Source organism: Mandrillus leucophaeus, unplaced genomic scaffold, assembly GCF_000951045.1.
Source record: "Mandrillus leucophaeus isolate KB7577 unplaced genomic scaffold, Mleu.le_1.0 Scaffold275, whole genome shotgun sequence".
NCBI classification, from domain to species: Eukaryota; Metazoa; Chordata; class Mammalia; order Primates; family Cercopithecidae; genus Mandrillus; species Mandrillus leucophaeus.
The window spans coordinates 3,329,723-3,342,271 of record NW_012102865.1 but is presented as its reverse complement, the minus strand read 5'-3'; the positions used below and the strand labels follow the sequence as shown (position 1 = coordinate 3,342,271).

The window sequence follows — 12,549 nt, the reverse complement described above, 5'->3', positions numbered from 1 at the left end:
ACGCCTGGCTATTTTTTGTATTTTTAGGAGAGATGGGGTTTTGCCATGTTAGCCAGGGTGGTCTCAAACTCCCGACCTCAGGTGATGCACCCAAGTCATTCTCTACTGGATGCCCTGTCAAAAGTAGATTTCTTTGGGCTGGTTTCCTCGGGATAATCTCTTGCCTGGACCAAAAGTGTTTGTCCCAGTTCACTGTGTTGTGCACTTACTTGCTCCCTGACCACCCCAGCCCCAGTTCCCAGCATCTGCCTCAATCTTCACAGACGTCTCCCCATCCCCTCCTCTCCATCTACCAGACATTGCAGAATTCCCTCAAAGAGAAAAAAGAACTATTTCTAAACACACCTGACCATCACCCTTTTAAAATATTACTTAATTCATTTAGATTTAGCTGTTTTGGTTACTAATAAAATATTATGTCCAAATTGTATGGTTTGTAGATTTCCATCCAAATAAGTAAGATTAACACAACTCTATTCTACAATCATCTAACATGTATGGAATATAAGCCAAGAAAATTTATAAAAAGCACAAAAATGTTCTAAATGGTTAAAAATGGTTATTAATGTGACTTTTGTGTAGAATTAGTATTTCATTTAAGAATTACTTAAATTTTTTCTAGGTCTTTTGTTACTTAATGGGTTCTTTAGGGTTTATTTCAGCAAAAGAAGAAGATGAAGTAAGGTCAAAAGAGAAAAATGCATGTTTGCAGGTCCTTTCTGATGGAGGCATTCTCTTGATCAGTTCTTATTTAAACCACTCAGACAAAGATGTCTAGCTTATTCTAGCGAACATGCTCTTACATAAACAGAACAGCTTTTCATTTTTTTTATTTTGATACATATTTATATTTCATTTTTATTTGAAAATGAAATAAATTTTCATTTTATTGAATTTTGTTTCATTTTTATTAAAAAATTGGGACACATGGAAAAACTTCTCTAATTCTAGGGTATGAGTAAGCAGATACAAAAGTCATAATAATCTCCCAGAAATCTTGCTGGTAAAATAGAGGATTTTATTTCAAGATACCTGGCAAAAAGTGACCTGTTTGAACCACTGTATTTTATTTCCTATTCTTAAAAGATCTTTTTGAAATAAAACAGAAACCTGTGACTTGAATTTTGAAAAGTAATACAAAATGAACCCAAAAATATCAAGTCTTACATATAGCTTGATGTCTAGATTGAAAAGTCTAGCATTAATTCTTATATTTTATAACAAAAAACAGTTTAGTAGAGTGTATATGTTGGAAGTTTACAAACATCCAAATTTCAGATTCAGCATGGACACTAGCTATGACTAGGTAACCAAGGCAGACTAGGTAACCCATCTAAGACACCATCTTCTCAACTGAGAAATACAAACAGAAGGGTAACTGCTTAATAAGTCTTGTGAGGATTAAATGATATATTACATTAATCCTATCCTCAATGTATATCTTATTAGATTGTATAGGATTGTATGTATAGGATTTAAGGAAAATTAAAATATAATTAACTTTATACTAATAGCTTTAAAACATTACTGAAGACCTATTTAAAGTTTTTCAAATTGTCTCTACATATATGAGTTATTTACCTTTTATGCAGCATCTGGAAACAACAGGTTCCAAAAGCAACCAGTATCAGTAACAGCAGGGGTATTGTTGGTATAACAACATAAATTAGATTGGGAATTATACCTACAAAATAAAACAGTCTTCATGTGAAAAGATAGTTGAGGAAGAATTCTAATGCAAAAATATGTAAGAATGTTTCAAAAAATTAAGGTGAAATAGAATTTTCAATAAATTGGCCCTAAAGTTCTTCTCAAAATATTGAAAAATCTAATGAAATAATAAACAGTCATGCACCACATAGTGACATTTCAGTTAGTGATGGACCACATTTATGACAGTGGTCCCATAAGATTATAATGGAGCTGCCCTCTGTAGGTGTACCGTCTTTTGTATTTGATATCCTATTTTATACACTTCTATGTTTAGATAGGTTTTGATATATAAATTCCATTGTGTTACAGTTGTCTACAGCATTCCGTACAGTAACATGCTGCAGGGGTTTGTAGCCTGGAAGTAATAGGCCATGTCAAACAGCCTAGATGTGTAGTAAGCTATACAATCTACGTTTAAGTACACTCTATGATGTTCGCACAATGACAAAATCGTCTAATGGTGCATCTCTCAGAACATATCTCCATTGTTAAGTGGCACATGACTGTATTCATATTTTGGTAAAAATTAAAAACAAAGTTTTATGGTACTGAAAATTGAATGGTACTGAATTGTAGTGATATCAAACTGTTCCAATTTGATATCCATACTTCCAAAACTATTATTAAATCTACAATTCAGACGTGGACTAGCTTTCATTAATAATCTTAGCTAACTCATTTCATCACTCCTTCTCAATCATTACTTACAAAAATAAGTACTTATTATTAAAATAATAATTCTTAAAATTATTTTAAATATATTAGGTAAGTAATTACCTAGCCAATAAGCTTAGTGTCATGATTGCATACAAGAGTCACTGGGATTAAACTGAAATATGCAAATATTAACCGATGATACAGTCACAACTCAGAGACACAAGACTCTGGCAGCACAAAGACTTATCTTAATTAAATTCTAACATGAATCATTTTTTAATCCTGTTCCATCACATTGGATAATGCTAGGTATTCTTAGTGAAATTAAAAAACCGTGACACTGTAATTCCATACAACTTAAAACTACTTTAATAAACATTTGTTCAATTTCATAAGAGAAAATAATATTTCTAATGTGATTTTTGTTTTTTTGGGTGGGGGGACAGAGTCTTGCTCTGTCTCCCAGGCCAGAGTGCAATGGCACAATCTCGGCTCACTGTAACCTCCACCTCCTGGTTTCGAGTGATTCTCCTGTCTCGGCCTCCCAAATAGCTGGTATTACAGGCACCTGCCACCATACCCAGCTAATTTTTGTATTTTTTACTAGAGACAGGGTTTCCCCATGTTGGCCAAGCTGGTCTCAAACTCCTGACCTCAGGTGACCCACCCACCTCGGCCACCCAAAGTGCTGGGATTACAAGTGTGAGCCACTGCGCCCAGCCTACGGATCCTTTTAATTAGGTTTAGATGTTCTCAATGGTTTTAAAACCAAGCACCTGAAAAGTGAAAAGCACTAAGCCTTAATATCATGTCTATGCAGAAAAAGCAAATTGAAGAACTATGCATTTAGCTTGTAAATTAAAAGTCATCATCATGACTAATCTGAATAATTCTGGTCAAAGTGGACCAGATGCAGATAAAGCTTTCCACTTAACTGTGCATCACTTCATTTACTAGCAGAAGACAAACTCATGAGCAATGGGGCATCTGAGTGATAAGTTGCTGTTTCCACCCACTCTTGTTTGACTTCAAGCAATTTAAGGATTCAGCCAATCCCTAAACATTTACCAGCACATCCCTGTTTGCTCTCCACTGAATGTGCCAGTTTGCATCATGACACCTACGTGTTGTTAGAGAAATTTATTGTAGATCCAAAGTTTTTTTGTTGTTGCTGTTGGTGTTTTTGTTTGTTTGTTTGTTGTTGTTGTTATTGTTTGCTTTTTTGAGACAGGGTCTCACTTTGTTGGCCAAACTGGACTATAGTGGCATGATCACTGCTCACTGCAGCCTCGACTTCCCAAGCTCAGGTGATTCTCCCACCTTAGCCTCCAAGTAACTAGGACTACAGGTGTGTACCACCATGCCACTCTAATTTTTTGTATTTTTTGCAGAGACGGGGTCTCGCCAGGTTGCTCAGGATGGTCTCGAACTCCTGGGTTCAAGTGATCCACCTGCCTCAGTCCCCCAAATTGCTGGGATTACAGGTGTGAGCCCCTGTGTCTGGCCAGACCCAAATTTTAATGTGGATCACTTAGTTTAGTACCACTCTGAAGAAAACAAAACAGGTTTTTCTATTCAAATACTAGCTTAGCATAATTTTTTCTAACCTAGTTCAAAAGTAAATTTCCATAGGACCATACTTAGTGAACCACTTCTCCAGGCAAGACAAGTTTCACTGGGTCAACATGAAGCAGCGTTTGAAAGTACAGTTCATTTCTTGACGAAGTTAAGGACACATGAAGTAGTTACCTGCTTCAGTAACAACCACATTTTGCTGGGTGTCTCCTGGTTGATTTGTAAGATAAGGCTTTTCTGCGGGAGCTGTTGGATTAATCTCTGTAAATAATAAGAAACACCAGCATATATAATGATTAAACAAGAGAACTGAAAACACATATAAATATGAAATTATATTAGAAAATAATAAAAACGCCACAATTTTGATTTCTGAACAGCTTACAGCTAATAAAATATAATCTGAATTTAAATTTACGTGAAGTGATCTAACTCTAAAGTCAGCATTTAATTATCTTTGAATAAAAGATGGAGTTGATACATTCTCCCTTAAAACTCCAAACTGTAATTAGCAATCAACTGTGGGTCTGTGCTGATGATAGCCTGTTGCAGGCAATAATGGTGGACCAGGCACAAAGTTAAGCAAGGCTAACCAAGAATTGGCAAACGTAAGAGTGTGATATATTAAATGCAATTCAGAGACATGCAAGATAATTTCTTTACTAATATCAGTGTATTATTTAGGTTTCCCCTTGCAATAATAATCAGCAGATGACCGTATGTGGATTGAATTTGGAATTGATGATTCGAGCAACCATGTTCTAAGCCACATTTCTGTTCTGCACATACAATGCCGTCCTTAGATTTGCTTTTCAATAGTGTCCACTTTTAAAACTAATAATAATAACACTAAATTAAAGCTTGCAAGTTGTTTCTTTCCCTAGTTTTATAGACGTCTCTTTAATTGCCACACACTTTATTTTTTATTGTTTTTCTAACTTTTAAGCTCAGGGGTACATGAGCAGAATGTGCAGGTTTGTTACATGGGTAAACATGTGCCACGGTGCTTTGCTGCACAGATCATCCCATCACTGAAGTATTAAGCCCAGCATCCATTAACTATTATTCCTGATATTTTCTCCTCTTGTCACACACTTTAAAATTGTTGAAGTTTCTTGTCATGATTTGGTATTGCTCTATTTTCTATTTTTCTTTTCCTTAAGGAACTATTTGTTAAATAAATAATTCAATGAAAGTAAATTGAATTATTTCAAAAAACATAAATTGGTTTCCATTTGTTCCAAAAGTGTGACTCTCTACTTTTGTCAATTGAAATAAGAACACACGTAACATCTTATGTAGTCTTTAAGATAGAGAAGAATTTAATTTAATGTTTACCATTCTTACATTGCCTTATAATGTCATAGAGTCCCCCTTTGTTGGAAGTTTAATCATACACCATTTTGTAGTAATATTTGTTATTCTTGTACACAAATTTTACCCTGACATTTTAATAGCCTCCTCTGGGTTTCAGATTCAGTCCTAGACTCTATGTACTCTTCTAGAGAACTTAGTCACCCTATGCCTAGTCAACTGGTATTTTTAAACAAATAATATAAATATTATGCAAAATATCACTAAAGATTGGTAAATACATAAAACTTGGTAATTATATAACCAAGGAATTTAATCAAACCAACATCCTTTACAAAGCAGACACCAAGCTCAAGGAGGGTTAACTAAATAGAAATAAAAAGACATAAAAGATTAAATCATGACATAAAAAATAAAAATCCTGAGCACATTAATAAGGCCAACAGTAAACCTGTGAATGTGCTTCAAAACAAAAACTACATGAAAGAATATTTTAGTAAATATAGATCATTTGAAGATTTGGGTAGAATGGAGAAGATAAAGAAAGAATAATTTTATATCATAAATGCTCTTGCATGAGTAATGTAAACCTAGATCACCTAATACAAAAACAAGTAAAGAAGATTGTAAGATTTATAGTGTGCTAAATAATGGCATCAATTTGAATGCAAAAATAAAATAAATACAATGAAGGGTCAAATAATTGACCTCTGAACTCAAAAGAAAGGAGAAGGCGACAATGTAATATTAAGAATAATGCATAATATTGTATTATTCAATAGTCTTAAGTACATGGAATGTCACAAATTTAAAATATTAGAGAATTTCAACTTTATATTTCTCCAAGAGAAAAATAAAGGACATAAGCGCCTAACAGACTCAGCTTTGCAAAGGCTTCCCGGAGGGTAATGATGGGTTTAGCAACCAAGATGGTTAAAGAATAAACTCACCAGGGATATAAAAAGTTGGCTAATACACTCAAGAGCAGGATAAATGTAAGACAAGGGTAAGCCTAATCCAAATAATCCTTTGTGCTTTATGGTATTAAGAGAAAAAGAATCATGTAATTTCAAGAGAATAATGGAAGCAGCAGTATTCAACTATAATTGCCTTCTGTGAACATGTATTATGAGTTCAAGCAGACACCTCTCCAGAAGAGTTAAAATGAGACTTCCAAACACTGCGGAGGAGAAAAACAGCAAAGAAATCTCAAAGCCTAAGGATCTAACTTGACTTTCTCAGATGGTTTTAAAAAATGAGTCCACGGAGTTTATATTAGTCTCTCTTTCAGTCAAATATGAATTCAGATGATCTATCCTATTCAAAGTAATTCAAATTGACAATTTAAGAAAGCTCACTGAGGAGACATGTTTCAAGAATAGGAATCACAGGGAGAACGAATCATATCTTCCTGCTTTTTTCCACTATGGGGCAATGAGCTACGATAGTCTTATTTTTACTGAGTACCACATGTCAAGTATTATACCATAAAATGATAAGCAAATGTTCCAGGAGAAAGTGCTTTGTTCTCTTAAAATCAGATAAAGAAGTGCTGCTCACGTGTGTAAGTCTACAGGTGCTCTGGTGACTTACATCTACTTCCCACATATTATAGTAATGTTTAAAATATTTTAAAACAGCTATGTATTGTTTACAAAATCTATTTACAAAAAAAAATTGGTTTTATTGTTAGAAATGATTATTTTTTCTTAAAGACATCTCTTCAGATGTTTTTATTCACTCTCTTCTTTGAGCTCATTGGGCAGTTTGCTCTACAGCATATGATATACTTCATTACACGAGTGATATGAGAAGCTGCAAGGTAATTTTCTATTCCACAGCAGAAAAACAAAAAGAGCCACAGGTAGTGAAAATTAAAGACAAAACTTAATACAATGAAAAATGCGCAAAATCTTCTATACCTTCTTTTGCTACTGCTTACCTGGTTCATACTTGCAAATATAATTGTGCTTCATGTTGCACCTGTCATCATTCCACTGGTAAAGGTAGGGACCTCCAAGGCCAGGATTGGCAGTTGGTTGGTGATACATCACAACACACTTTTCACTTCCGCAGGAAGGTTCATCCGTGTACCAGTTTCTGCAAACAGAGAGTAACAGGAACACTCAGATACATGACTACTAAATGATTCTGCCTGTCCTACTCTGAGATCCTCTACAGGTAACAGAGTCCTTCCTCTACCTTGTGGAGTTCCCCAGAACGCCTGTCAACTGCTCAAGATCCATACTCACCGGTACTGGGAATTGCTTCCATCAGACCACTGGTAGAGATCTGGGCAGGCACCAGATGTTTGCCCATCTCCATTCCTCCAAAGCCCTATCCAGAAATCACCATCAGAAATCCCCGTTCCGGGTTTTGTCAGGTTTTGCAACATGCTCTCTATTAACTTCTGTTCTGCTTCATTCTCAAGGCTGAGGAGGACTCCTCCCTCACTCTCACAAGCCAGGCGCGCCTCCTGAAAGCTCACTCGGCTGGACAGTTCATGGAAGTAGGCCATTTTGTAGCAGGGATGCTTGAAGTCAGCAAAACACACCTTTTGGCCTGGAAAAAAAAAAAAAAAAAGATGCCCATATATTGATAATCTGAACTCTATTTGTAACAACACTAAGAATCAAAATTTAAGAACCAATCAAAGCAGAAAATACATTACCAGAAATGCTTCTCCCACTGAATTACTTTGTAAAGTTTATTTTCTAGCCTATTGCTTGCAATTTGTAAAAGCAAATTGATTCCCTCGTAAACTTGGAACATAAACTTTTAAACTCAGTACTTCAAGCAATGTTTGTTAAGGAAGGTTATAACTCTTCTGGCTTAGATTTTATAAACCAATTAACATAGCAAATGAAAATAGCTAAAGGAATTTCAGGAGTGTATAGTAAAGTGAGCTAAAACTTAATGAAAGAAGAATAACAACTCATAACGCAAATTAATTATCAAAAACAAGTAACATATAATGAAACAATTTTATATAAGGTATTCTGAAGAAGATACAAAGTGGCAGATTTAAGGTACAAATATTTGCTTTCATTTTGTATACCCGAAAGCAAATCTACTAAAATTGAAAGTTAAAAGAGGACAGAATGAAGGTAATCGGTAGTAATAAACGATTAATTAACATAATATTACATTGGAAGTGACAGGATAGAGTTCTAAAATCCTCACTCTCTCTGAAAAAATCTCATTACCAATTTTTTGAATATTTTCTGGGGTCTTTGGGGAGATACTGTGTGTAAACTCCGATTCCGAGGCCAATGTCTTCTCTCATTTTACAGAGACATCTCTGATAAGTGATAAATTGCAAATTAAAATCTCCCAACTATGAACTTAGAGAATTAAGTACTTTAAAAAAAAGAATGTAATTTAAATGTGAAAAAAGATGATGCCTTAGAGAACAGTGCAACAAATATATCATGAAATAAAGGAGCTAGTAAAATCTTACCAATGGCTAGCTGTTGTTGATTTCTCACAATTTGGATGGAGAGATGAGTAGGCTGAAATTTGGCCAAACTGGTCTCTCAAAGACAGTTAAATGATTAGCTCAAAACAATTAAGGTAATAAATATTTAGCAGACTTGAGAACAAATTATTTCTCTCAGCTTTAGAGGCTCTCCTTATATATTAAACACATATGAAATAACAATGTCTTCCTCTAATTTAACCTTAAAAGTGCTCCATTCGTTCCTTTATGAGTTTGAAAGTAAGAGTATTACATTTTTCAAATCTTCCCTAACTCAGAATTTTATTAAGCTTAAAAAAATTCATTTAAATTCATCTTTCTCTGTAGTGGTTTTATTGCATATTTCTTCAGGAATAAAGATTAGGACCAACCAAATATCCAAAATCTATAAATAAATACACAGAATACTCTGAATTTGGAAGGGAAGTTTAAAATCTATTTTTTATCTTAAACCTGTATTTTAAAGATTTTTATGTTACAGAATTCCATTCAACCACCTAACCACCTTTCCTGACATCTATTGATTATGTATAGTCTATACTATACCCAATAAAGTCATTATTTGTAGTATCCTGAAAATCAATTTATTTCAAGATATTAGCCAGAATCCCAAACAAGCTTAAAAGAAGTTTTGAGACCTCATAATGAGATTCTGCTCTAATAACATTTGTGAAGTCTTGAACACATAGGCAAAAAGAGTTTGGAAAAAAAATCTCAAAATTAAATTTTACATACCTCTGCATGTTAAGCAGTGTTAATTTTCCTAATTATCAAGTGAAATAGCTGCAAATATGCATGACATCATGTCATAATAAATCACAGATATTTATATTACATATATATGCCAGAGATAGATAAATAGATAGATAGATAGATAGATAGATAGATAGATAGATAGATAGATAGATAGATAGATAATAGATTGACATCAAGGATATTATGGTGTATAGGATTTAGCTAGTTCTACAAGCAATGGATTTTCTATTGTTCTATTGTCTACACTCACCCTTGTTTACCATTAAGAATGTATGGCAGGATTATAAACAAGATCCAGAATGGTCATTCTGTCTTGTTTTGATTTTCACTGCTTCTACTTTTGTTCACCTCTGCTCTCTGCTGTCAACTTTTAAAACCACCAAGGATCCCTCTCTGTTACTATTTCCTGTGCCCAAACTGCTTTCCATAGCCGCTTCTACTTTCTTAGTCTTGCCCTCTTTTAGCTTAGATTTGGACTTGGAAAACAGACTATCGATTACTTTATGTAAAATTAAGACAAATTACTTTATGCTAAGAAATTAGGAAATAGTTTCACTACTTTCTTACAATTCATCTCCATTAACATTATTCTTGTTGGTATTTATGGCCTTTTCTACTATGTATTTAATTGTGTAGCCTATCAATAAAAGTTGTCAGTAGTCAGGGATTTGTGGGGTTGGGGGAGATTCTTGTATTTAAGTACTGGCAAAAAAAAAAAAAAAGCATTCAAACTTTGTACTTTAATTACAGTACATCACGCTGAGCCAGTGTATCATATCCATTCCCTTCTGGAGTCAGCAATTAAGGACCTATGATGACACTCAGACAGAAAGGCGCAGAAATCAGTGGAAGGTCATTAACTTCTCGACAGTGTTTGAGTGATAGGCATTCAATATCTTGACACAAACTGAGAACAGCCAACCATAAACTAGTAGTGCTGGCAATGCAAGCAAGCCAAGAGTGGTTCCCTCTGTTTCATTACCTGGATCTGGACCCAGGAGCGACACACTGAAAAATATGAACAAATTAACAGGCTGCCCAAATTGTTAATGCAAAAGAACATATTAGTGTGAATGACCATGGAAAATAAGTTAGAGAGACTTCAGGACAAACCAGCCTGAAAATAAATATTCTTTGAGAGATGATTAAGAGAGTCCTAATGGCTGACTCTGAAAATTAATGTATTATTTTAAAATTTCTCCTAATACATTATAAAGTTTTGTGATGATTTCATCATTTCAAATGGTTGTTCTGGATCAGAGCCTAACAATGCCATTACGCCTGTGTTTCCCTGCTTGTATTTAGAAGCATGCTGTTTCCATTTTCATCTACTACATCCTTTACCTAGTTCTAAGTGTCCAAATATATCTTAATTACATTCCCTTGAGTTTTCAACTTGTTCAATTTTTCGCTCCAAGAACTTTCTGCCTTGGATTTTATCCCAGCACTTTTGAAATATTAAATTTCCCTACCAAGATTGTTTTGCAAGATATCAAAAAATGTCATATTAAAAAAAAAATAAAACAACAGACTAGCCAGACCTTTCAGTGAGCAAAAAGTTTGTTATATGTAACAAAGCCTCACACATTTAGGGAATTCCTGGGTGTGATGCATATGCTAAAAGTCACTGTTCATTATCTCTGACATTAAAAGATAAATGCAACACAGATTTTCTCATGATGAGCATACAAAAATGGTGATGTAAATTAACTCACAAAATTAAGATAGCACTTCTAATTAAATGCATGAGAGCTTTAGGTTTCGTGTGGAAATTTCTAACACCATTATGTTAGTTTATACAGATATAATAATAATAAAAGAAAAAATCTAGGGACAGAGATTATATTGAAAATAATTAACAATCAATGCTGCGCAGGCCCTGGACAATGGCCAGCTTGACACTCTCTGTGCCAGGCCATGTCTCTGGTTGTGGATAATAGAACAGTCCTCAGGTCCTGCTTGAGAGAGTGGAGACTGTGATGGCTGCATGGCAGGGAGACTCTAAGGGCATCAAGAGAGCATCCCCTCATCAACCGGAATGGATATATTAACTCTAAAGTTTGATCATCAGCTGTGTCTACAGAGTTTGAACTGAAAAGTCACTACCAGTTCAGATCTAGCAAGGCAGTTTTCAGGAAATTATAAATATATTGCACAATTTTTATGGGTTTATATACAATCATTTAAAGCTGACACTGAATTTCTTTATACTCAATTCTATTTTATTACTGATTTCCACCTTAGCGTGCAAATTTGGTCCAAGTTGCAGCAAAATCAGCAGAAGCAGCAGCTATTGAACATCTCACCGCTATTTCAGCTGATCACATTTGGCTACTGATGCAGTGAAACTCCAACAGCTGGGAAACAAATGTTGCCCTAATTCCCAGAAAAGTTTTATTAATGCAGATCTTCTGGAAGCAACTTTCGCACTTCTGTAAAAGCCAACCTTCCTAGAGAACAATTACAATGACCTCTCGTCTCATTCTGTGAGATGATATGGAGAATTTCTCTGTCTCTTATTTTCAAATGTTATGTTCAGATAAAATCTTCCATCAACATTTTATGGGATAGATAAGTCTTCAGAGAACCATACAATGGGTTCTATTACACTAAGGTTACATTTATGCCGTCTAACTATAAATTACTAAATGTCAACTAGCATCTGCAGTTGAAGCCATCCTTTAATTGTGGGCTTATCTACAAGAGAGAGAAAAGATCTGCCCAGGATTCTACAAACATACTGAGAAAATAAAATTCAAGGTAATTTCTCTACGAACATATTGAGAAAATAACATTCAAGATAATTTATTTGCTAGATGTGCACTAGGAGCTAATTAATTTTTAAATCTGAAAAGTATTTAAATATGCAAGTTTTTCTGCACTGGATTTTTTAACATGTAAGTTCATGGGTACATATGTAGGATGCACAGATTTATTACATAGGTAAACGTGTGTCATGGAGGTTTGTAGTACGGATTGCACTGAATTTTTAGAGAAATATTGTATAGAATATTTCTTTTATAGAGAAGAGACTTCTTTATATAAAATATATAAAT

The 12,549-nt window shown here is 34.3% G+C and overlaps 1 protein-coding gene across 2 annotated transcripts in view; it reads right to left on the bottom strand.

Annotated features, from left to right (window-relative positions):
• CHODL (chondrolectin) overlaps positions 1 to 12,549 on the bottom strand; it is a 25,292-nt gene that overhangs the window by 5,635 nt on the left and 7,108 nt on the right. For both annotated transcript variants that reach the window (XM_011984884.1, XM_011984885.1), the window contains exons 2-5: positions 7,512 to 7,821; positions 7,202 to 7,359; positions 4,120 to 4,206; positions 1,582 to 1,684 (exon numbers count right to left, since the gene is read on the bottom strand). In XM_011984884.1, coding sequence (XP_011840274.1) covers positions 1,582 to 1,684; positions 4,120 to 4,206; positions 7,202 to 7,359; positions 7,512 to 7,821 — 658 coding nt within the window. The remainder of the gene's footprint in view (positions 1 to 1,581; positions 1,685 to 4,119; positions 4,207 to 7,201; positions 7,360 to 7,511; positions 7,822 to 12,549) is intronic.